Source organism: Mandrillus leucophaeus, unplaced genomic scaffold (assembly GCF_000951045.1).
Source record: "Mandrillus leucophaeus isolate KB7577 unplaced genomic scaffold, Mleu.le_1.0 Scaffold326, whole genome shotgun sequence".
Taxonomy (NCBI): Eukaryota; Metazoa; Chordata; class Mammalia; order Primates; family Cercopithecidae; genus Mandrillus; species Mandrillus leucophaeus.
Window position 1 is genome coordinate 1,874,944 of NW_012103432.1, and position 26,526 is coordinate 1,901,469.

General features: G+C 41.1%; 2 protein-coding genes across 5 annotated transcripts in view; both read left to right on the forward strand.

Annotated features, from left to right (window-relative positions):
• VIPAS39 (VPS33B interacting protein, apical-basolateral polarity regulator, spe-39 homolog) overlaps window positions 1-1,243 on the forward strand; it is a 33,088-nt gene extending 31,845 nt beyond the window's left edge. For all 3 annotated transcript variants that reach the window (XM_011988278.1, XM_011988279.1, XM_011988280.1), the window contains one exon: window positions 283-1,243. In XM_011988278.1, the coding sequence (XP_011843668.1) occupies window positions 283-303 (21 nt within the window). In that variant the 3' untranslated portion in view covers window positions 304-1,243. The remainder of the gene's footprint in view (window positions 1-282) is intronic.
• Window positions 1,244-4,315: 3,072 nt separating this feature from the next.
• Window positions 4,316-26,526, forward strand: part of NOXRED1 (NADP-dependent oxidoreductase domain containing 1) — a 30,875-nt gene continuing 8,664 nt past the window's right edge. Inside the window, exons 1-6 of one of the 2 annotated variants that reach the window (XM_011988282.1) lie at window positions 4,316-4,356; window positions 4,921-5,092; window positions 15,453-15,646; window positions 21,797-21,977; window positions 22,560-22,711; window positions 23,384-23,606. In XM_011988282.1, coding sequence (XP_011843672.1) covers window positions 4,938-5,092; window positions 15,453-15,646; window positions 21,797-21,977; window positions 22,560-22,711; window positions 23,384-23,606 — 905 coding nt within the window. In that variant the 5' untranslated portion in view covers window positions 4,316-4,356; window positions 4,921-4,937. Of the gene's footprint in view, window positions 4,357-4,770; window positions 5,093-15,452; window positions 15,647-21,796; window positions 21,978-22,559; window positions 22,712-23,383; window positions 23,607-26,526 lie in introns of those variants that run through there. The other variant, XM_011988281.1, reaches the window with a different exon arrangement.

The window sequence follows — 26,526 nt, forward strand, 5'->3', positions numbered from 1 at the left end:
AAAGTTAGTTCCCTGTTAGGTATTTTGGGACCTACCTTAGAGTCAAATGACCAAAATTAGGCTTGTAAAATACGAAATAGGTGTTTAATGCATCTTTGAATAAATGAACTCCCCCACATATTTTTAAAAGTTTCTCAACATCCCCTACCTCCCGATCTGATTCTACTTTTTCTTTTCCTTACATTATCTAGCTATGAGCCTTGTTTTGTTGCATTTTCTCTGCCTTGCTATAGGGATAAGTGAAAACTGATCATACACCTTCATTGTTTCCTCTTTCCACAGCAAATTCGATGGAAGAATTAAGTGGCATTGACTACCCTGAAACCTGCCTCATTTCCTCCTTTCCTGCCTGTGAAAGTAGAGAGAGCTCCTCTTTGAGAGAGCTGCAGCATCACATCGCTTGGGCCCATTATCAACAGGCAGTGCCAGCTACTCTTGACACAGATAACTTCAGACTGAACTTCTGTCCAAGGAACATCATCTGAGGATTGAGATCTAAAGCTTTGACTCATGAGAATGATTCTCTCCACCTGGTGCTCATATGAAGGTGGGAGTGATTTCTAGATTGGGCCCCTACTGGGTAAGATCTCACTTGGTCTGAGAAAAGTGACTGCTCCAGAAAGGAAGAAGTACAGGTGTCATAGGGTGACCATTCCATTCCACTCAGCTAATTATGATCCAGGACTTGGTGCTGGACATTGGCAGTTCTGCTCTGAATGAAGTCAGAACAGAACCAAAATGGCCTCAGGAAGGAATGCCAGTGTTTCCCAAGACCTGCTGGAGATGCACTCACACCAGACTGCACAGACCCCTCCACATTATGCCACACATTGCCTAGACGTTGTGTTTCCTCAGCCATTTCCCCTCTGCTGCCCAGTTTACTCTGTCCAAAACCCTAAGGTTCTTCTCTCACTTGAACACAGTTGACCTTGCTTGGGTGATGAGGCATCCCCTTTATCTCTTCCTCTACTGCTAGCCCAGACCTTTCACTTTCTAAGAAGCTCAGATGCAGCAGTGCTGGAGAGCTCTCTCTTTATGCAAAAATCTCATTTCACCAGGAGCTTTCAGAAGTTTCACCTGGGCTAAACTCAGCAGCATTTCTGTTAGGATATTTACATGGAGGTTTTATTTTCACACTTGGATTCTTCCTTTGTACCAATATTTGCCTCCTTTTCTGTGACTGAACTGGGTTTTTCTGACATGCGTAGACTCCTAATAAAAGTATTTCTTTCTTGGTGCCTTCTCTCCTGCTCCTGGTGGTTTTGTGCAGAATTATGAAATAATTGCTCAGGATCTTAGGATTATTACAAGTCTTCCTCAATGACTGCATTCAGCAGCCTGTCAGCACATGTCAGGTTATAGAGTAACAGTGCTATGGCAAAGCAGGGCTATGTGGTTAACAGAAGCCTGACTTTCTCCAACTCTACCACTAACTAGTTATGTGATGCTGGGTGAGTCCCTTTCTTTCTCTGGATTCATTAGATAATCTAAAATTTTATAGAGTTTGTTTGTTTGTGAGACGGAGTCTTGCTCTGTCACCCAGGCTGGAGTGCAGTGGTGCTCTCAGCTCACTGCAACCTCCACCTCCCAGGTTCAGATGATTCTCCTGCCTCAGCCTCCTGAGTAGCTGGGATTACAGGTGCCTGCCACCACGCCCAACTAATTTTTGTATTTTTAGTAGAGACAGGGTTTTACCATGTTGGCCAGGCTGGTCTTGAACTCCTGACCTCAGGTGATCCTCCTGCCTTGGCCTCCCAAAGTGTTGGGATTACAGGCATGAGCCACCGCACCCGGCCTGTTTTTAAATAGACATGGTCTTGCTCTGTCACCCTCATGGCTCACTGCAGCCTTGACATCCCAGACTCAAGCAATCTTCCTGCTTCAGCCTCCTGAGTAGCTGGGACTATAGGCACGTGCCACCACACCCAGCTAACATTTTGTAGAGTTCTGTGCTCCTGTGACTGTGGAGTGGGTGAAGTCACAGAAAGAAAAGAGAAGATGCTCTTACAGAGGCGCATACCATGCTTTAAGGCAATATGGTTCTCAACTGGAGGCAGTTTTGCCCCTCAAGAGACATTTGGCAATGTTCGAAGTTGCTTTCTGTTGCCACAGTAGGAGTGCTACTGGCATCCAGTGGGTAGAGGTCAGGGATGCTGCTAAATGTCCTACAATCCACGGGACACCCCACAACAAAGAATTATCCTGCCCAAATGTTAGTAACACCAGTGTTAAGAAACTCTGCTTTAAGGGGATCAGACTCCAGCTTTTGCTTCTCCACTTTGCAGTTCCAGGTAACCTCATGTTTAGTTCCTTTCTTGATCATCCTTCTTGCTATTGAAGAAACAAGAGTTTAATTTGCTAGATTGTACTAAAATTATTGGTTCATCTTCAAACAAATAGTGGTTACTTTATTAACTAGTATATTGGTTAGAGTTCATTTAGAGAAGCAGAACCATTGGGCATATATATGCATTATCTAATCTAATCTATATATGCAGTTTATTAGAGACATTTGACCTTTCTCTGACCTGTTAGAGAAATTGGATGAGAAGTACTGAGGAGTAGAGCCTGTCTTTTCTGTTTGAGTACTTCCACTCAAGTATGGCAGCTGGAGGGTCTGCTTAAGGTAGTTGTCTTCATGTCCAGTGGTAGAGCTTGAAATCCATAGGGAAGGCCGTGAAGAAGGGAAGATCATTATAAAGTGAGTGAGCAGGGACTAGGACCCATGTCAGTTCTCATAGCCCCCAACCTTCATGAAGTGGGTGTCCTGCTGCTGGAAAAGCTAGTGGCCTTTGTCATGGAACTGAAAAACACCCAGCCCAGGAGTGAGCAACTGAAGGAGGAACCAGGGAAGATGTAGCAGTTACAGGTCCAACTGTTGCCCCTCACCAGCAAGGTACCCAGCAGATAAACAGCAACATGTGTGAACTACAAAAGTACTTCCCCTGATTATGCACACTGAAACACAGGTTGGTTGCTGTTCATTTCCACCCTCCTGGTCTTGCACAGAAATATCTCCAGTGGTCCACCTTAACCAGAAACATACAGGGAAGGGAATTCTGGAAATTGCAGTTCAGCCTAGCCAAGGTGACATGATACAAAACAGTAACAACTGATCCCTACTTTTGAGAATGCATAAGTAAAGGATAGGCCTAGAATTCATGTCTGTACAACTTGTATGCTGCATTGGTCATACTGATCTAGGAGGTTTTGAGCTTCTTTTTCCTTTGGAGAAGGAAGCATTACTTGGCAACATTAGGATGACCTACTGACTGTTTTGGTGTAAGGAAGTGTTTCTTGGGTTTGATGAGAACTTCCATGCCCCACATTTCAAGTGTAGAGGCTTTGCTTTTGTTTTATGTTACTTTATTTTTTTTGAGATGGCGTCTCGTTCTGTCGCTGAGGCTGGAGTGCAGTGGCACAATCTCTGCTCAGTGCAATCAACCTCCACCTCCCAGGTTCAAGCAATTCTCCTGCCGCAGCCTCCTGAGTAGCCAAGATTACAGGCATGTGCTATCACACCTGGCTAATTTTTGTATTTTTAGTAGGGACAGGGTTTCACCGTGTTGACCAGGCTGGTCTCGAACTCCTGACCTCAAGTGATCCACCTGTTTCAGTCTCCCAAAGTACTGGGATTATAGGCATGAGCCACTGTGCCTGGGTGAGACTTTGCTTTTAAAGAGATTGTGTCACATAACAGCCTTCCTATAAAAGGGATTAGAGAAGCCAGACACAAAAGGTCACATACTGTATGATTCCATTTATATAAAATATCTGGAATAGGTAAATCCATCCAGACAGAAAGCAGACTGGTGGTTCCAGAGGCTGAGGGTGGGGAGGGATATGGAGTAACTGCTTGATGGGTGTAGGCTTTCCTTTTGGGAATATGAAAGTATTTTGGAACTACATAGAGGTGGTGGCACAACATTCTGAATGTATTGATGAATTGTTCACTTTAAAATGACTAATTTTATGTTATGTGGATTTCACCTGAAAAAATTTTTATTGGTTTCTTGAACACAAAAAGGAGTTGTAAACTAACTCAAGTAGTGCTAAGATCTGTAAGATATTCTAGTCTGCAAAAAAAAACCTAGAAATCCAGAATCTTCTTTTGGGAAAAGGAGGGTCTCATACTGCTCTAGTGTGGTACTCCTAGAAGTAGTGGAAGGAACTCATGTCCTGATATTCAGCTCAGGAAAACCTCTAAGTGGGGCTGGCCCCTTTAAGACTCAGAGACTGTAATCTGGTAGTTAAGGAGTCATAATCACAAGTTTCTTGGGTAATTCTCCTTAGAAATGTAGTTCTTACCTTCCAGGATCAGAAGTACTGAGGAGCAGAGCCAATCTTCTCTGTTTGGTGATAGATATATGTAGATGGGTTTATATGACTTTGAGTTTAGTTTATAAAATTTAGATGTCCCTGTCCTAGACAGGGGACAGTGATATTTAGTTTGGGTTCTTTTCTACCCTGTGGAGAACAGAGTTCAGTGAAAGGGAAGCATTTCTTTGAAATGTGGTTCTATGTGTTCAGTCCTATTTCCAAAACGCAGGAGGGAATGGAAGGGAAAACGTCCTGGCTCAAGAATACCTGTAAAACTCAATTGCTGTTGTAAATTCATCTGCCAAAAACAGTGCCTGTAACCCGTGTGGAGAAACAACACTTTGGGTTTCTGTACAGATTTTTCATGAGTCCAGGATTCATGGGCAGCCAGTGATTAGGAATCCTCAAACACTCACACTCTAGAGTGTGAATTCAAGAGAGGTGAATTCCAAGTTCAGAATTTGGGAGTAGAGAGTTGCTGAAGCCCACCAGCATGAGTGCTTGTGACCTGGGCACACATACCATCATACACACACCTCCTACATAGACCCTTCTTCTACCAGGACAGGGAGCCAAACTGATTAGTATCTATCACTGCAGGAAATAGTGGCTTGGAAATGGACATGCTCCAGGACCTTGAGTCCCTGCAGTTTGAGTATGGGGTTCCAGAGGAAGATCGTATCTGGCTGTATTTGCAGGGCCGTTCTCGGGGACTGATGATAGAAGCTTGTGCCCATGCAACCTTCTTCTGCAAACTATTATATAATTTGAGGTAAGCTGAGTATCCAAATTGAGGAAGTTGGACAAGAATCTCACTGCTGAGAATTCAAATGTCTTACATTTTTTTATATTGGAGGGTAAGTTTGGCTGGTGGATTGTCGTCCTATCTTTTCCAACCCAGAGTCAATGACTCCTGGTCTGAAAGGACAGGAAAATCTATACCAGGGTCCCCTAGCTGTGGTTACATAATAAAGCATGGACTAGTAGTGATTACCTTTTAGTGGATGGATTGATTAAATGATCATTTGTTTGTCCATTCACTCACTCATCATGACCACCAGCTTGCCCTCCACAGTTGCTAATATCTAGCCATTCCTTATCTATTGGCAAGGAGTGCAAATGGAATCAGTTCTTTCTTTTGGGGCTGAGGTAATAGTGGAATGCTCCCTTACAGGAAGGCTACCCAGGCCTTCACAGGTCCTGTGCCAGTGACTTCCTTGAAACCAGGAATATTGATTTGCAGAAAAGCTATCAGTCCAGTCTTGATTCTGATATCAATATGGCTTCAGACACTTAAATAGGAAATGTGTGTGAAGCATGTACCTATAATTAGGCTCCTGAATTCTGCAACTCCAGGTCACTCTGGGAGCATATGTCACCTCCTCACTCTACTTCTTAGTTTTTCTCTGAAGTTAGATTAATTCCTGGATGGTGGGACCAGATTTGAATTAAACATGTTTATAGATACAGCATATATCTAAGGAGGCAGGCTGCTCAGTGAATTTATGGATTGGCTTACTGATAAGGATGCATAAACCTATTGGTGGTACTCAATATGACTGGTGAGGAAACAATACATGAAACTTGCAGGTGGCATTTTATATTTGGAAGGATCAGGCACTAAGAGAAAGTGCTCTTTCAACCAGGAGAGAAGGCTTAAATAGAGTGTGACTTGTGTTGCTTAGAAGCAAAATCCAGAGCTTTAAGATACTGGTTTTTACAGAAATGCAGAACAAATATAAGGCTGTCATATAGCAATGAAAGTATACCTTATGTATTCAGAAGTCTGACTTTGTTAATCTTGGGCTGAGGAAACACATCCAGCACCAACAGTAAGTGGACCTCTAAAAATAGTGGTCTGAAATCTTCATCCTTAGTTTCTCAGTTCTGTTCCTTTTTGTTTTGTTGTTTAAATTTGTACCCTGAATGAACAGTTTTGTTTTTATAAACCATTTATGTTTATAAGTCATAACCTTCTTAAAAAGCCAAGTTATCTGGTTTCTCAAGTCTGCAGATTTGAAATAGCAAACTAGAAAGAGTGGGTGTATCATAGGAAAGGAATGCACTCATATCTAATAGCAATAAAAATTGACAGCTGTCTTAGACAGTGGTATCATTGACAGTGGTATCAGTAAGATGAAGAAATAGGAAGCTCCAGACTTTGTAACCTTGAGACACTAACTTAACAATATATGGTCCAAAAGCCTTTATGAAAACTCCAGCAAGCACTTAAGAAATTGTAGTGCCCCGGAGAGGTACAAATCCAAGAATAGCTGCATTTACAGGGATAAGAAAAGCTATTGCAGTTCACCTAAGATATTCCTTTCCTCAAGCCAGCCTCAGGTGAGCAGGAGAAAATGCCTAATTTGTGGCTTCTCCCTTGGAGGGAAAAAGAAAAATGGAATGTTTGTCCACTGTTCTACCTTTTGGGGGGCTGTCTAAGGGATTGGTTTCTGTCTCACATGACTTGGAGCATCGATGAGGAACCAACATATTTTGGATGAAAACAAAGGATCACTCAGTGACTTGTTGCAGTACAGAGAACCTGCAGTACTGCAGATAGATACCAGAGTGAGGAAAAGATTTTGAGTCCCTGCAATAGAAACAGGCAAAACTCTTTAATTGGGAAATCCCAAACCCCGGCCCAGAGAAGACTCATTCCTGGAAAGATTTGACAGGCCCCAGAATCTCTAGTTGGGCTGATTGGGAAAGATCTTCCCCTGTATGGTGCCAGTCTGTAAAGATTGGGAGAGACCTGACTGTTCTTTCAAAAGCCCAAATCCAGCAAAAAATAAAAAGGCAATATTGCTCAACCATAGGAACAAACTACTGCAGAAACCAGCCCTAAAGAAACAGATCTATGAGATGCCTAACACAAAATTCAAAATAATAATCTTAAAGAGGCTCAGTGAGCCACAAGACACAGAAAAACAACTAGGCCGGGCACAGTTTACAGATTAATTTGTAATTACAGGCCTGTAATCCCAGCAATTTGGGATGCTGAGGTGGGAGAGTTATTTGAGCCCAGGAGTTTGAGACCAGCCTGGGCAACATAGTGAGACCCTGTCTCTATGAAAAAAAAAAAAAAAGTGATGAAATCAGGAAAACAATACATGAATAAAATAATATCATAAAGAGAAACAACCAAAATTTGGAGCTGGAGAGCACAATAATTGAATTGAAACAACTCACTAGAGTGGTTCAACATTAGACTTGATCACACAGAAGAAAGAATGAGCAAACTTGAAGAGCAATTATTTGAAATTATCAAATCAGAAGAGCAAAAGGAAAATTAAGAAAAGTGAAGAAAATCTAGAGGACTTACGGGATACTATCAAGTGGGTCAATATATGCCTTATGGGAATGTCAGAAGGAGAAGAGAGACAGAGCAAGGTGCAAAGAGCTTATTTGAAGGAATAATGGCCAAAAACATCCCAGATCTGAGGAAGGAAATGGACATCCAAATTCAAGAAGTTCAGAGGACTCCAATTTGGATGAACCCAAGGAGGACTACACAGAGACACATTATAATCAAACCATCAAAAGTCAAAGGCAAAGAATACTGAAAACTGCAAAGAAAAAGCAACTTATCACACACAAGGGAGTTCCCAGAAGACTATCAGTGGCTTCTCAGCAGAAACATTACAGGCCAGAGGGAGTGCTTGATATATTCAAAGTGCTAAAAGGGGAAAGAAAAAAAACCTGTCAACCAAGAATACTATGTCTGGCAAACCTGTGCTTCAAAAATTAAGGAGAAGCTGGGCACGGTGGCTCATGGCTGTAATCCCAGTACTTTGGGAGGCCGAGGTGGGCAGATCACCTGAGGTCAGGAGTTCAAGGCCAGCCTGGCCAACATGGTGAAACTCTATCTCTACTAAAAATACAAAAATTAGCTGGACGTGGTGGTGGGCACCTGTAATCCCAGATACTTGGGAGGCTGAGGCAGGAGTATTGCTTAAACCCACGGAGGCAGAGGTTGCAGTGAGCTGAGATTACACCACTACACTTCAGCCTGGGTGACAAGAGCAAAACTCCATCTCAAGGAAAAAAAAAAAAAAAAAGGAGAAAGAAAGAGCTTCCCAGATAAACAATAACAACAAAAAACCTCATCACTTCTGGACCTGCCTTACGACTAATGCTGAAGGGAATCCTTAAGTTGAAATGAAAACATGCTAGTCAACAACACAAAAGTATACAAAAATAAAAAGCTCTCTGGCAAAGGTGAATATATAGCCATATACATAATACTGTGATGGGTGGTACATAAATCATTTTTAATTGTGGTATAGGATTTAAAGATAAAAGCTGGCCAACTGTGATGGCTCACACCTATAATCCCAGCACTTTGGGAGGCCAAGGCAGGAGAATTGCTTGGGCTTAGGTGTTTGAGACTAGCCTGGGCAACACAGGGAGACAACATCTCTTAAAAAAAAAAAATTAGCTGGGCATAGTGGCACACACCTGTGGTCTCAGGTATTTGGTAGTCTGATGTGGGAGGATCGCTTGAGCCTGGAAAGTTGAGGCTGCAGTGAGCCATGATCATGTCACTGCACTCCAACCTGGGTGACAGAGTGAGACCCTGTCTCATAAAAAGATAAATAAAATATATATATGTAAATAATATAGAAATAATAAAATGTAGAAAGTAAAATTATAACTATCAATAAGTATAAATATAAATAAATAATAAAAATTAAAAATAGGCTTGTCACGGTAGCTTACGCCTGTCATCTAGCACTTTGGGAGGCTGAGGCAGGCAGATCGCTTGATTCCAGAAGTTCGAGACCAACCTAGGCGATGTGGTAAAATCCTGTCTCTACTAGAAATAACAAAATTAGCCAAGTATGGTGGTATGTGCCTGTACTCCCAGCTACCTGGGAGGCTGAGGCGGGAGGATCACCTGAGCCCAGGAGATCAAGGCTGAAGTGAGCCGTGTTCACGCCACTGCACTCTAGCTTGGGCCACAGGGTGAGACCCTGTCTCAAAAATAAAAATACTGAAAAAAAACTATTACTATAAAACCATGCTAATGGATAAAAAATATCCAAAAGATATAATTCGTGAGATAAATAACAAAAAGCAGAGGCAGGGAAAGATGAAGTAGAGTTTTTGTATATGATTGACGTTATCATCTTAAAATAGGTTGTTACAACTATTTTTATGATTTTTATGCAATTTCCTATGGTAACTACAAAGAAAATGTCAACAGAAAAAAAGAAAATAATATAATTACAAAAAAAAAATCAGTGAAACACAAAAGAAAGCAGCAGGAGAGGAAAAGAGGAACAAAACTGCAACACATGTAGAAAAAACAAAATGGCAGTGATAAGTCTGTCTCTGTCAGTAATTATTTTAAATGTAAATGGATTAAGCCCATTAATCAAAAGATACCAAGTGACTGAATGGATTTAAAAAAAAAAAAAAAACAAGATTCAATACATATCTTATCTTCAAGAGACTCACTTTAGATGTTAGGACACAGACTGAAAGAGCATAGAGAACGATAATTCCATGTAAATGGTAACCAAAAAAGAATAGGAGTGGTCATACCTGTATCAGACAAAATAGATTTTCAAAAACTGTCATGAGAGACAAAGAATGACATGATGATAAAAAGATCAATTCACCAGGAAGATACAACAATTATACATGTACCTAACATCAGAACATCCACATATATGAGCCAAATATTGACAGAACTGAAGGTAAACAATTATAGCAGAAGATTTTAATACCCAACTTTCAATAGTGGATAGAACAACCAGACAAAAGGTTAATAAGAAAACAGAAGACTTGAACAACACAATACACCAGTTAGAACCTAACAGACAAGTGCATAACACTCCACTCAACAGCAGCAGAATACACGTTCTTTTCAAGTGCACATGGAACATTTTCCAGGATAGATCGTTAGGTCACAAAACAAGTCCTAACAAATTTAAATAGATTCAAATCATACCAACCGTCTTTTTTTTTTTTTTTTTTTACCATAATAGAATGATACTAGAAACAGCAGAAGAAAAACTAGAAAATTCACAAATATGTGGAAGTTAACACAACTCTTGAACAACCAATTGATCAAACAGGAAATCACAAGGAAAATTTGAAAATATCTTAAGTGAAAATGAAAATGACATACCAAAACGTATGGATTGCAACAAAAGCAGTACCATGAGCAAACTTTATAGGAGTAAATGCCTACATTAAAAATAAGAAAGATCTCAAATCAACAGTGTAACTTTTTATACTTCAAAGAACTAGAAAAAGAACAAACTAAACCCAAAGTAAGCAAAAGGAAGCACATAATTAGATTAGAAATAAACAAAATAAGACTATAAAAACAATGGGGAAAAAAAAGTCAATGAAAATAAGAGCTAACAGCCCTTTCCTAGACTAACTGGCAGAGAAGAGAGAAGAATCAAATCACAAAATCAGAAATGAAAGAGGAAACATTAAAATTGATGCCACAGGCCAGGTGTAGTGGCTCACGCCTGTAATCCCAGCCTGGGAAACAAAGCAACGCCCTGTTTCTACAAACACAAACAAACTGATGCTGTCGAAGTAAAAAGGATCTTAAGAGTAACAGTCTACTATGAACAATTACATGCCAACAAATCGGATAACTTCAAAGAAATAGAAAAACTCCTAGAAACATACAGCCTACAAAGACTGAATCATGAAAAAATTTTTAAAATCTGAACAGAACTATAACTAGTAAGATTGACTCAAAGATAATAATACACTCCCAAGAAAAGCCACAGGCCTGATGACTTGACTGGAAAATTCTACCAAACATTTATTTTTATTTTTTATATATTTTTAGACAGAGTCTCGCTCTCTCACCCAGGCTGGAGTGCAGTGGCGTGATCTCGGCTCACTCCAACCTCTACCTCCTGGGTTCATGCGAGTCTCCTGAGCTGGGATTACATGCGCCTGCCACGCCTGGCTAATTTTTGTATTTTTCATAGACACGGGGTTTCACCATATTGGCCAGGGTGATTTCGAACTCGTGACCTCAGGTGTTCTGCCTGCCTTGGCCTCCCAAAGTGCTGGGATTACAGGCATGAGCCACCACACCTGGCCTTACCAAACATTTAAAGAAGAATGAACAATCCTTCTCAAACTCTTTCAAAAAAAATTGAAGATGAAGGAACACTTCTGAACTCATTTTATGAGGCCAGCATTACCCTGATACCAAAACCAGACAAAAATAATGGAACTACAGACCAATACCCATAGTGAATACAGATGCAAAATTCCTCAATAAAATACTACCAAACTGAGTCCAATAGCTTATTAAAAGATTTATATGGCAAGTGCAATGGTTCATACCTGTTGAATTCCAACAATTTGGGACGGTGAGGTGGGAGAATCACTTGAGCCCAGGAGTTTGAAACCAGTCTGGGCAACAATATGATGAGATTTTGTCTCTACAAAAAATTTTTAAACATTAGCTAGGTGTGGTAGCATACACCAGTAATCCCAGCTACTTGGGAGGTTGGGGTGGGTGGATTGCTTGAGCCTGGGAGGTCAAGGCTGCAGTGAACTGTGATTGTGCCACCACACTCTAGCCTCGGTGACCAAGCGAGACCCTGTCCCAGAAAAAAAGAGAAAGGATTATACACCATGACCCAGTGGGATTTATTTCTGGAATGCAACAGTGATTCAACATGCAAAATCAATCAATATAATGCATCACATTAACAAAATGAAGAACAAAAATCACATGATCATTTTAATTGATGCAGAAAAGGTATTTGACAAAATTCAACACCTTTTCATGATAAGAACCCTCAGCAAACTAGGAATAGAAGGAAATTATCCCAATATAATAAAGGCTATATATGAAAGGCCCACAAGTAACATCATATTCAATGGTAAAAACTAAAAGCTTGCCAGGCGTGGTGGCTCATGCCTGTAGTCCCAGCACTTTGGGAGGCTGAGGAAGGTGGATCACGAGGTCAGGAGATCGAGACCATCCTGCCTAACACGGTGAAACCCCATCTCTAATAAAAATATAAAAAGTTAGATGGGCATGGTGGCGGGCACCTGAAGTCCCAGCTACTCAGGAGGCTGAGGCAGGAGAATGGCATGAACCCGGGAAGCAGAGGTTGCAGTGAGCCGAGATCATGCCACCGCACTCCAGCCTGGACGATAGAGCGAAACTCCGTCTCAAAAAAAAAAAAAAAAAAAAAAAATCAAAACTCAAAGCTTTTCCTCTAAGATCAGAAACAAGGCAAAAATGCCTCCTTTTACCACTTCTGTTGAAGTACTGGAAATCCTAGTCAGAGCAATTAGGCAAGAAAAAGAAATAAAAGACATCCAAACTGGAAAGCAAGAAATAAAATGGTCTCTGTTCACAGATGACATGTTTTGTTTGTTTGTTTTTGAGACAAAATCTTGCTCTGTCCGCCAGGCTGGAGTGCAATGGCATGAGCATAACTCACTATAACCTTGAACTCCTGGGCTCAAGTGACTCTCCTGCCTTAGCCTCCTGAGTAGCTACACTACAGGTGCACACCACCACACCCAGTTAACTTAATTTTTTTGTAGAGACAGTGTCCTGCTATGTTGCCCAGACTAATCTCTAACTCCTGTCTTCAAGCAATCCTCCCACCATGGCTTCTCAAAGTACTGGGATTGCAGGCATGAGTCACTGTGCTCAGGCCGACATGATCTTACATGTAGAAAACCCTAAAGATTCCATTAAGAAAAAAACTGTTAGAAGTAGTAAACAAATTCAGCAAAGTTGCAGGATACAAAATCAACATACTAAAAAAAAATTAGTTGCATTTCTGTACACTAATGAACAACCTGAAAAAGAAATTATGAAATTCACATTTACAATAGCCTCCAGTAGAATAAAATACTTAGTAATAAACTTAATAAGGGCATGAAAGATTTGTACACTGAAAACTACAAAACATTGTTAAATTAAGGAAGACACAAATAAACTGAAAGACATCCCATGTTTATGGATTGGAAGACTTAGTTTTAAAATGTCCATACTACCTAAAGCCGTCTACAGATGCACTGCAATCCTTATCAAAATCCCAATGACATTTTTCATGAAGATAGAAAAAAAATCCAAAAATTCATATGGATGAAGCTTGAGGACATTATGATAAGTGAAATTAACCATGTATAAAAAGACAATACCACATAATTCTACTTATATGAGGTATCTAAAGTAGTGAAACAGAAAGTAGAATGGAGTTTCCAGGGGCTAGGGAGAGAGAAAAATTGTATAGAGTTTCAGGTTGGGTGCAGTGGCTCACACCTATAATCCCAGCACTTTGGGAGGTGGAGGTGGGCGGATCACTTGAGGTGGGGAGTTTGAGACCAGCCTGGCCAACATGGAGAACCTCATCTCTACTAAAAATACAAAAATTAGCTGGGCATGGGGTGTGGTGGCATGCACCTGTAATCCCAGCTAGTTAGTAGGCTGAGGCAGAGAACTGCTTGAATGTGAGAGGTGGAGGCTGCAATGAGCTGAGATTGTGCCACTGCCCTCCAGCTCAAGCAATGGAGGCAGACTCTGTCTTGGAAAAAAAAGAAAAAAAGCATATAGAGTTCCAGTTTTGCAAGATGGAAAGGTTTTAAAGATCTGTTGCACAACTATATCTGTATCTATATCTGTCTGTCTATCTATCTATCTATATCTATCTATTTTTTTTTTTTTTTTGAGATGGAGTCTCGCTCTGTTGCCCAGGCTGGAGTGCAGTAGTGGATCTCGACTCACTGCAACCTCCACCTCCCAGGTTCAAGAGATTCTCCTGCCTTAGCCTCCTGAGTAGCTGAGACTACAGATTTACACCATCATGCTGGGCTAATTTTTATATTTTTAGTAGAGACAGGGTTTCACCATGTTGGCCAGGCCAGTCTTAAACTTCTGACCTCAAGTGATCCACCCACTTGGCCTCCCGAAGTGCTGGGGTTACAGGCATCAGCCACCATGCCTAGCGACAATGTGTGTATAATTAACACAACTGTACTGTGTACTTTAAAAATGGTTATGATAGTAAAGTTCATGCTGTGTGTGTGTGTGTGTGTGTGTGTGTATGTGCTTTTCCTGAGACAGGGTCTTGCTCTGTCATTCAGGCTGGAGTACAGCGGCACGAGCACAGCTCACTGCAGCCTCAAACTCCTGAGTTCAAGCAATCCTCCCGCCTTAGCCTCTGGAGTAACTGGGACTATAGGTGTGCGCCACCATGCCTCACTAATTCTTGTATTTTTTGTAGAGACGAGGTCTCACCATGTTGCCCAGGCTGGTCTCAAACTCCTGAGCTCAAGTGATCTACCTGCCTTGGCCTCTCAATGTACTGGGATTACAGATGGGAGCCACCGTACCCAGCCTGTGTTTTTTAACCATGATTTAAAAAAAAAAAAAAAAATTGACAGATGTCTGCACAGAAACAAACAAAACATGAGGGGACTTGCCCACAATGTGTTATAGACATTACAGTATGCTGTATGATAGTGACTGTTCACAATGGTGTACTGAGCCAGTGAAATGATTAAATATTCAGACTGTTTAACCAGACAAGCATAATACATGTAACAAAGTATGTTCATTTAAAACATTTTAAATTTTGGTCCCTTGAAAAGGGTTATACTTTTGTTTCTGGAAAATTAACTCAGGAGGAACATTTCATTCCCTAGTGAGGCTGGATAAATGACACACAGTTGAAATGCCTTATCTCCGAAGTACTTAAGGTGCCACCAAGCACCTTAAATGACAAAGCAGAAATCATCAGAGATTGACAGTTAAGAAGAACTAGGCTGGGTACGGTGGCTCACGGCTGTAATCCCAGCACTTTGGGAGGCCAACGTGGGCGGATCACGAGGTCAGGAGATGGAGACCATCCTGGCTAACATGGTGAAACTCCGTCTCTACTAAAAATACAAAAAATTAGCCAGGCGTGGTGGCGGGCACCTGTAGTCCCAGCTACTGGGGAGACTGAGGCAGGAGAATGGCATGAACCTGGGAGGCGGAGTTTGCAGTGAGCCGAGATCATCCCATTGCACTCCAGCCTGGGTGACAGAGCGAGACTCTGTCTCAAAAAAAAAAAAAGAACTACAATGTGTGCACGTATTTATGTTTTGTATGTGTCTGTGTGTTCATTCTCCAGAGCATCATTAAATGAGAATCAAAGTTCCAGACATCTCTCAATTGACTCCCTTAATTCAGCCACTCCTGAAGAGTTTAAGGTGGGCATCATTGGAGGTGGCCACCTTGGGAAGCAGCTGGCTGGCACACTGCTGCAGCTCGTCCCCATCCCTGCTGAAAGCCTGCGGATCTCCACTCGGAGGCCAGAGGCTCTGGGTGAGCAGCGGTGTGTGGGAGAAAGGGGGCTTGGTTGTGCTGTGTAGGTGTCAACAAAGCCATTTTGAAAGGGTCCTCCAAAGAGGAGTCCTTGCATACAGCGTGTGGAGTTCTCAGCTTGCTAGACCTAAGAAAGGTTAGAAGCATGACTTTCTCTCTTGTTCTTTAAAGCAACTTTTTTTCTCCATGTATATGTTTTATATCCATCTCTCCTCCCTGTGCCCTTGGTGGTGAATTATCTTTCTGGATCTTTGATACAGGGAAGCTTTCCATACAGAGTTCAGATCTTCTGACTGAATCAGTTAGGGTCTGGTTGGGTGTTATACAGTTCCAGGCATTTGCAGTTGGCCTTATGTTTTCAAAAATGACATTTACTGGCTTTTAAAAAATGTTTTGTGGTCGGGCGCGGTGGGCACACCTGTAATCCCAGCACTTTGGGAGGCCGAGGTGCGTAGATGACGAGGTCAAGAGTTTGAGACCATCTTGGCCAACATGGTAAAACCCTGTCTCTACTAGAAATACAAAAATTATCTGGGCGGGGTGGCGCGTGCCTGTAGTCCCAGCTGCTCAGGAGGCTGAGGCAGGAGAATCGCTTGAAGCCAGGAGGCAGAGGTTGCAGTGAGCTGAGATCACGCCACTGCACTCCAGCCTGGCGACTGAGCGAGACTCCATCTCAAAAAAAAAAAAAAAAAAAAAAGTTTTGTAATGATTCCATTTATGGTGATAGAAATCAGAACAATGATTTCTTCTGGGGAGATGGACTGAGAAAGTCCCAAAGGAACTTTTTCTGGGGAGATGAAAATGTTCTATATCTTGAGAGAGGTATGGGTTAAATGGGTGTATGCTTTTGTCAAAACTGATCAAACTATATACTTCATATCTGTGTGTTGCATTATATGTAAATTATACTTCAATAATAAAAAATGTAAAATAATATGCATATTATAGAAAATTTGTCTCTAAGGAAGGGTACAACTACCTATAATCTACTCAGGTTATCATTTCCTTCCCATGTTTTCTTTTCTCTATATCAGTAATTGACACTATATATAGTTGTTTGTATTCTGCTTGTTTTACATAATGTATCATGAACATATTCTCATATTGTTTTAACATTTTTTGAAATAATGATTTGCCCACATCTGTAAGCCCAGCACTCTGGGAGGCCGAGGTGGGCAGATCACCTGAGGTCAGGAGTTTGAGACCAGCCTGGCTAACATGTTGAAACCCAGTCTCTACTAAAAATACAAAAATTAGCCAGGTGTTATGGTGGGTGCCTTTAGTCTCAGCTACTCAGGAGGCTGAACCCAGGAGGCGGAGGTTGCAGTGAGCTGAGATCGCGTCATTGCACTCCAGCCTGGGCGACAGAGTGAGACTCTGTCTCAATCAATCAATCAATAAGAAATAATGATTTTAAGCCCCTCCACTTTCCCACAGTAGAAGGTTACCCCAGCAGGCTTTGAACACACTCCCTTGCTTCTCCCTAGCAGGGTGTGCTTGCTGTATCTGGTGTTTGGATGCACAGACTTTGTAGTTGTGCCCAGCAGTGGCTGAGACCACCAGACACCCTACACCATTCTTCCTTGCTCTGTTTTCATCTCAGGATTTAAAATGTTAATTATATTAGTAAGAGATTAATGTAAAAAAAAAAGATTTTAAGGTTGTGTAACATCCCAAAGTATGGATGTACTATAATTTATGTTAACTGTACCTTATTTAGTTGAACTTCCTTGTACATAATTTTCCAAATAAAGTTATTAGGTCAAAGAATTGGTACAGCTTTATTAATTTTTTTTTTTTTTTTTTTTTTTTTAGACTGAGTCTCGCTCTGCCACCAAGGCTGGAGTGCAGATTGTGGAGAGCACAGTCTTAGCTCACTGCAACCTCTGCCTCCCAGGTTCAAGCAATTCTCTTGCCTCAGCCTCCCCAGTAGCTGGAATTGCAGGCATACACCACCATGACTAGCTAAATTTTTTTTTGTATTTTTAGTAGAGACAAGGTTTCACCATGTTAGCCAGGCTGGTCTGGAACTCCTGACCTCAGGTGATCTGCCCACCTCGGTCTCCCAAAATGCTGGGATTACAGGCGTGAGCCACCGTGCCCAGCCCTAAAATATTTCTATACAATAAATGGCACACAGTTAAAAGTGTACAATTTGATGTTTTGGCATGTATACTCCTGTGAAACCATCACAAGGTAATGAACGTATCCCATCACCCCTAAAAGTTGCCCCTTGTCTTTGGTAATCCCTTTCTGTCCACTTCCCTGTAGCTCTCCACCCAGGAAACCAACAATCTGATTTCTGTCACCATAGATTAGTTTGCATTTTCTAGAGTTTTATATAAATGGAATCATACAGTTTATAGTGTTTTTTTAGTCTAACTTCTTTCACACTGCATAATTTGTTTGAAATATATCTAAGGTTTTTTTTTTTTTTTTTTTTTTTTTTTTTTTTTTTTTTTTTAGACAGAGTCTCACTCTTGTTGCCCAGGCTGGAGTGCAGCGGCACAATCTCGGCTCACTGCAACCTCCGCCTCCCAGATTCAAGCGATTCTCCTGCCCCAGCCTCCCAAGTTGTTGGGATTACAGGCACGTACCACCATGCCCAGCTAATTTTTTGTATTTTTAATAGAGACGAGGTTTCATCATGTTGGCCAGGTTTGGTCTCCAACTCCTGACCTCAAGTGATCCTCCCACCTCAGCCTCCCAAAGTGCTGGGATTACAGGTGTGAGCCACCATGCCCAGCTGAAATATATCCAAGTTTTTTTATGTATCAATATCCTTTTTTATTTCTGAGTAGTATTTCCTTGCATGATTATTCCACAGTTTGTTCATTTGGTTTACTTAAGCTGTTTCCAGTTTCGGCTATTACAAATAAAGCTGCCATGAATACGTGTATATGAGTGTTCATGTGGGCAACTACTTTCATTTTTCTTGGGTAAATACCAGGCAGTGAAATGGCTGGGTCATGTGGTAGGTATCTGTAATTTTTAAAGAAACTTCTAATGTATTTTTTCAAATTGACCTCCCAAAAGGTTTTCAGGTATACTTTTTTACCAACATTGCATAAGAATACCCATTTCACTATACCCTGGTCAGTGCTGGGATCATTTTTAACATCACCATTTTAATATGCTTTACATTATTTTCTTGTTTTAATATGTCTTTCATTAATCACTAGAAGAGTTTTATTTTCTTAGGTTTTATTACTATGTCATATTTTCTTGAGGTGCTTTTGACCATATTTTCTGTTGAAGTACCCATATTTTTCTTACTTTATTTATGTATTTATGTATTTATTTATTTTGAGACACAATCTCACTTTGTCACCCAGGCTGGAGTATAGTGGCATGATCCCGGCTCACTACAACCTCCCTGCCTCCCAAGCTCAAGTGATTCTCATGCCTCAGCCCCTCACGTACCTGGGATTACAGGCACACACCACCATGCTCAGCTAATTTTTGTATAATATTTTAGTAGATATGGGGTTTTGCCATGTTGGCCAGGCTGGTCTCAAACTCCTGGCCTCAAGTGATCCACTCGCCTTAGCCTCCCAAAGTACTGGGGTATAGGTGTGAGCCACCATGCCAAGGTTTATTTTTCTTATTGATTTGTAATGTTTTTTTCTTTTTAGGTTTTATAAATAGAGACAGGGTATCACTGTAATGCTGAAGCTAGTCTTAAACTGCTAGGCTCAACCAGTCTCCCCTGCCTCACCCTCTGAAAGTGCTGGTATTACAGGAGTGAGGCCACCACACCTGGCCTTTTTTTTTTTTTTTCCTATATTCCTAAGGAAACTAGAAAAAAATCTTACCAACTGGGCATGGTGGCTCACGCTGGTAATCCCAGCACTTTGAGAGGCTGAGTCAGGTGGATCACTTGAGGCTAGCAGTTTGAGACCAGCCTGGCCAACATGACGAAACCTCATCTCTTCTAAAAATACAAAAATTACCCGGGCATGATGGCACATACTTTCAAATCCCAGCTACAAGGGAGGAATGAGAATTGCTTGAACCCAGGAGGCAGAGGTTGCAACGAGCCAAAATCGCACCATGCACTCCACCCTGGATGACAGCAAGACTCTGCCTCAAAAAAACAAAACAAAAAAAAACAAAAAATCTTACCAGTCAAGGTATATTTATCCCATCAATAGGACTAATATATGTGATATTTCAACAAAGTACATATATTCTTTGCAAAGCAATGTATTTATTAGAATAAAATTATAGTTGTAAAATGTCAGTGTGTGTTGTGTAAGGAAACAAGAATTCAAAATGCTCAACATCAGCTTCTATGCACATGAAAAGAATGAGAACAACACATGAGAGAATGATAGATACGCCTGTTTTGTAAACTTTGTCCTGTTGTATTAGTCTGTTTTCACACTGCTATAAAGATACTGTCTGAGACTGGGTAATTTATAAACAAAAGAGGTTTAATTGACTCACAGTTCTGCATGGCTGTGGAGGCCTCAGGAAACTTACAATCATGGTGGAAGGTGAAGGAGAAGCAAGTACCTTCTTCACAAGGCGGGAGGAGAGAGCACACAGGGGAAACTGCCATGTTTAAACCATTAGCTCTCGTGAGAATTCCCTCCCTATCATGAGAACGGCATGGTGGAAACTGCCTCCATGATCCAATCACCTCACACCAGGTCCCTCCCTCGACACATGGGGATTACAATTCCAAGATGAGATTTGGGTGGGGGCACACAGCCAAACCAAATCATCTTTCTTCCAGGTTTATCAGTATCTAGATAACCGCAGCATTACATTTGCCATGTACTCTCAGTGGTTAACATAAGAAGTCACTCGCCAATGTCTGTTATATTCTGTTTTCCAATGACATTTACGACATATCACCAGATGTGAATGTACACTTTAGGTTTATACTTTTGAAAATCCATATTGCCTCACGCCCATAATCCCAGCACTTTGGGAGGCTAAGGCAGGGGGATCGCTTGAAGCCAGAAGTTGGAAACCAGCCTGGATAACATAGTGAGATCCCATCTCTAGCCTAAACAAAAAAAAAAAAAAAAAAAAGAACTACCAGTAAGTGTTTTTATGCAACTACATGAGTTGCCAGTCTTTCTTCATTTATAAATATCCTAATAAAATTAATTTGTATATACTTTACAGAAACTGTTAAATATTTGCAAACTCCTCTCAGCCTCTGATTTATACCTTCCACTCTCCTAGTCTTTTCCACCACCTCAAGCCAGCAGCTCTGTAACTTTGGAAAAGTCATATGATTTCTTGAATCCTCAGTCTCCTCATCTGTAAAATGAGACTGCTACTCATTTCTGCTTCATAAGGTCCTTGTGAGGGTTACACCTTAGACACTGTAAAGTACTTTGTATATTATCTGACACATGGTTATCCTGCAGTCCATTGGAGTAAAAGGCTTCTCTGAGATTTTTTTTTCTTCCTAAAAAAAAAAAGTCTGGGCAGCACATGGTGGCTTATGCCTGTAATCCCAGAACTTTGGGAGGTGGAGGTGGGAGGATCATTTGAGTCCTGGGGTTTGAGGCCAGCCTAGGCAACATAGTGAGACCTTGTCTCTACACAAAATAAAAAAATTAGCTGGGCATGGTCACACTCACCAGTGGTCCCAGCTACTTGGGAGGCTGAGGTGGGAGGATCCCTTGAGCTCAGGAAGTTGAGGCTATAGTAAGCCGTAATCACACCACAGGTGACAGAGCAAGACCCTGTCTTAAAAAAAAAATCGGAAATATTCTAGCACTTGATCTAAAAGTAAGATAAAGATGAATTGTAGGCCAGGTGTGGTGGCTCACACCTGTAATCCCGGCACTTTGGGCAGCCGAGATGGACAGATCATCTGAGGATGGGAGTTCGAGACCAGCCTGGCCAACATAGTGAAACCCCAGCTCTACTAAAAATACAAAAATTAACTGGGCGTGGTGGCACGTGCCTGTAGTCTCAGCTACTACTGCTGCTTTAGTACTAGAGTTAGGGCATTGCTGCATGGCTTTTAGAAGTCCTGTAGGAAGGAATATCTTCTGATTTATGGAGCAACAAGACTTGGGTTGATTTACTGAGCTAAAATAATGATCACCCTCTCCCCATAGTTGATGTTCAGGTCAAACTCCTTAGTACTGTGCTCTTTCTGTCTTCCTTTTTCCCTCCCAGGTGAGCTCCAGAAGCTGGGAATCAAATGCTTTTACCATAACGCTGATCTGGTGAGTTGGGCCGACGTGATATTCCTCTGCTGCTTGCCATCTCAGCTGCCTAATATCTGCGTAGAAATTCACACCAGCCTTGAGAAGACCAGCATTGTGTACAGCTTTGTAGCTGCCGTCCCACTACCTAGGTATCTTATTAGGGTGAGAACGGAACTGGCACAACTGTTCTGTCTCCCTATCTCTGACTTCTGCCTCCCACCTCCACTGTAGCCCCTACCTCTTAGAGCTGGTCATTTCCAGTAATAAGGGGAAGCAACTTTATCTGTAGAAGAACATAGTTAGCCAATCTTCTTTGTAACTTCCCTGCTTACCCACAAATAGTACCCACAAACCATTTTTATTGCTGTACAAAGGTTTACAATTGCAATAGAACATTTATTCCCATTACTTGAACACTGAAGTATTCTCCTTATGCATCAATGAGAAATCATCAGTCAATAACATGAAAAGTTACTGAAAGTATGTGTCAAGTATTATTTCTGCACACTTAGTTTCTAGCCCAGTGCCTGGCACATAACATTCAATAAGTAAGGATTTGTTAGGTGGATGAACAGTCCAATTAATTAGTGTTCTCAGCACAGACCCAGACCCGCATTTATCTCTGAGCTGTGTGGGGGAGTCTGTTTACGGGTTGGATGTAAACACAGTGGGTTATGTGGTCATTTATTCCAGTCCTGGCATTGCACTCCCTGTCTTGGCTTTACTTCCAGGCTGAAACTACTGTTGAACCACACCAATATCTTGCGGCCTCAGTATCAGTATGGTGAAGATTCTGTCAGCATCTGGGGGGCCAATAAGAAAGTCATAGCTGCTCTCCAAGATCCTACGATTCTTCAAGCTACCTGTCCCTACAGTCCTGCTGGTCATGGCTCAACATATTTCTGGCATTCTTTTGAAAATTACTTTCCTTTTGGCCCATTGCTGTCTTATTAAATCTCTCTCTCTCTGTGTGTGTGTGTGTGTGTGTGTGTGTGTGTCTGTGTGTGTGTGTCTGTGTGTGTGTGTGTGTGTGTGTCTGTGTGTGTGTCTGTGTGTGTGTGTCTGTGTGTGTGTGTGTGTGTGTGTGTAAGGCACAAGGTACTGCAGGAGAGCTACTTAGGAAGAGCTGAGAAGCCTGATCATTTGGACTTGTTAAAGACAAACTAAAAACCAAAAGAGGAGATAGCTTATTTCAATAGGAGGATGTAATGTTGGACTAAAATGGCTTTTCCCTGTTCTAATCTTGCAGTTTTCTCCAGTTCCTTCTCCTTATTAGCAACGACTATTCTAGAGACACTTTTTACCATTAGCAATGTCTACATTAGTTGTATCTGTCCGCCTTTGAGATGGTCAACACATGATGTGTTATAAAGGGCACAAGTAGGGCTTATGGCTCAGGAAGGAGTGTTTATCTTGTGGTTCATATTACCAACCTGTCTTGGAAAAAAGGTGGCTATTCAAAAAGGTGGCTATTCACTGTCAGGGGTTTATTCTAGGTTCTCTGCAACCATATTTGGTGGTGCTAACTGGTATTTACCTTCTCATTGATGTGTAGGGGGAATAATCCTCAAGATCAAGTGGTTGGAGGGAGTGTTTTATGCGGCCCTAAACATATGCACAGCAAGAAACATGGCCCACTCCCAAGTGCTGCAGCTTCTGAGTGAACTCTTTCTCTCCGTGCACTTTGAAGACTGTGGGAAAGACACAGCATCTTGCCCAAAGTTTCAAATAACAGATTTTGTCAGCAAAGCCTATGGCAAGAACTTGTCTCAGGAAAGGTAAGGGCATCAGACAGCTGGCCATTCTCATTTCTCCCAGACTCTGCTTAGTTAATGCTTTTTTCTTTTACCCTTTCATGTTCTCTTTAAACACTGATAAAAATCATACCTTTCTGTAAAGAATTTCAAAGAGTGGAAAAGTAAATGTCATCCTTTGCCTTCTAAATCCTGTTTCATAGATTTCACCTCTAACAGTTTTTATATTTTTATCTATGCATTTACAAAGATTTATATTGTTATAATGTATATGCACATCTATTCCTATATATACAGTGTTAGACACATGCGAACTATGTATTCTGCTTTTGTACTTACTGTATCACAGCTACCATTCTATGTTAGTACAATCATAGCTACTTCATTTATGAGCAGCTACCTAGGTGTCCACCAGACACATTTATTTCATTAAATTTATTCACCTTGTCTCACTTGATAGAGATGTAGTTCCTCGTCCTATCCCCAATTTTGCATTACAGGCTACTTTTACTTTTTTTTTTTTTTTGAGACAGTCTTGCTCCGTCACCCAGGCTAGAGTGCAGTGGCGCAATCTCGGCTCACTGCAACCTCTGCCTCCCGGGTTTAAGTGATTCAAGTGCCTCAGCCTCCCGAGTAGTTGGGATTACAGGAGTGTGCCATCACGCCTGGCTAATTTTTGTATTTTTAGTAGAGACAGGGTTTCGCCATGTTGGCCAGGCTGGTCTCCAACTCCTGACCTGAAGTGATCCGCCCGCCTTGGCCTACCAAAGTGCTGGGATTATAGGTGTGAGCCACTGTGCCCGGCCTGCTTTGAACATTCCTGTACTTTACGCACTTGGACCAGTATTTTGGTGGCATATGTGAAAGAATCTCTGGGTCAAAGGTTATACATATTTATATTTTATATTTGATAGGTATTCCCAAATTGCTTATAAAAAATGTGGTACTTGTTTACCTTTCTACCAACAACATATGAGGGTGCCACTTCTCTATTTGATAACTATCAAATAAATATTTTTGATCTTTGATAATCTAATATGCAAAGATTATTGCTCTTATTACTAGTGACTTCCATGTCACTAGATCCACTGGATGCTTTAAACTCTTTTTCTTCCTTAATTATTGAACATGCCATCCTTCTTGAAGCAGTCTCTTCTCTAGGCTGACATGATCCCTCCCGTTCTCATTTTCTTCCTGACTCCCCGGCCCCTCCTTTGCTAGCTCCTCCTCTGCCTCACCCTTAAATCTGGGTGTTTTCAGGGCTCTATCCTAGGCCTTTTTCTTTTCATGCTGTACTTCTTTTCATTCTATACTTTGTTCCTGGTGATCTTTTCCACTTTGGGGACTTAGGTTGCCATCTTTACACTGACCATCTCTAGCCTAAATGTCAGTGCTATGCCTAGGTAACTGTGTATTCACCATCTCCACTCAAACTCACCACGTCCAAAAACATACCTGCTCTTATACCTGCTCTTCTAATGTTTCTTACCTAATTATATGCTGCTTCACCAAGTTGTTCAAGTCAGAACCCTAGAAGTAATCCTAGATTCTTCTTCCCCTCTTATCTTTTGTATTCCAATCAATCATCAATGGACAGTTTATTTTCTATGCCTGTGATTCACTTTTGGCTTGGAGATTTTTCTTTTTCATTATCCCAGGGATTCCCCTCACTTTTCTGTTGTATTGGATTTCTTGTTTGCTGTCATGGAAACATCTCTTGTTTCTCTCTCATGAATTACTTCTTAATTTGGGGGAAACATATCCTGCAGTACCTTCCTGAGAAAGGGTGCATTGAAATAATTTTCACACTCTTTGAGATGTTTTTATTCTAAACTCCTATTTTATCGAGAACATAGCCAGGTATAGAATTGTAGGTTGGAAATAATTTTCCCTCAGAATTTTGAGGCATTGCATCTACAGCCATACCACCCTGAACGTGCCTGATAGCATCTGATCTTGGAAGCTAAGCAGGGTCAGGCCCGGTTAGTACTTGGATGGGGGAATTTTGAAGCATTGTTTCATTGTCTTTCAGCTTCTAGAGTTGCTGCTGAGAGTCACAGTGCCATTCTAATTCTTAATCTTTTGTCTGAAACCTGTTTCTTTCCTTTCTGGAAGCTTATAAGATCTTTTGACCTCAGTATCTTGAAATTTTATGATGTGCCATGATGTAGGTCTATTTTAATTAAATGTTGAGCACTTGGTGGGCCTTTTTTTCCATTAACTTTTTTGTTTTTATTTTTATTTTTTTGAGACAGGGTCTTACTCTGCTGCCCAGGCTGGAATGCAGTGGTGTGTAATGTTGGCTCACTGCAACCTCCACCTCCTGGGCTCACATGATCTTCCCACCTCAGCCTCCCGAGTAGCTGGGACTACAGGCACACACCACCACGCCTGGCTAATTTTTGTATTTTTAGTGATAAATCTATCAAGTGATATAGTGTCTGGGATTGCCTTCAAAATAATCCAGCAGATGGGGGTAAAGGAGTAGAGGTGGGGTTTTGGATGAGACAAGATTAGCTATAAATTGATAATTGTTAAATCTGAGTGATAGGCACACAGAGTTTCGTTATACTATTTTTTGTTAAATTCTTTTTTAGTTAATACTATTCTATGTTTCATTCTATTTTTGTTTTAAAATTTCCATAATAAAAACAAAAAGTTTCCTTCTATTAGTTTGTCAGCCCTAATTTAGTCATTCTAATTTTACTCTTCTCAAGTTTTAAGAAAACCTATTTCAAATTTTATCAGTTTCCCTTTTAAGCATTTAATGAGATTTTTGTTTCTCCTCTCCTTTAAGATTGTAATATTTAATTAATGTTGTAAACTATATAGTTTTCCTGTCAAATTTTCCTTGTATTTTTTTTTTTTTTTTTTTTCCCTGAGATGGAGTTTCACTTTTGTTGCCCAAACTGGAGTGCAATGGTGCGATCTTGGCTCACTGCAA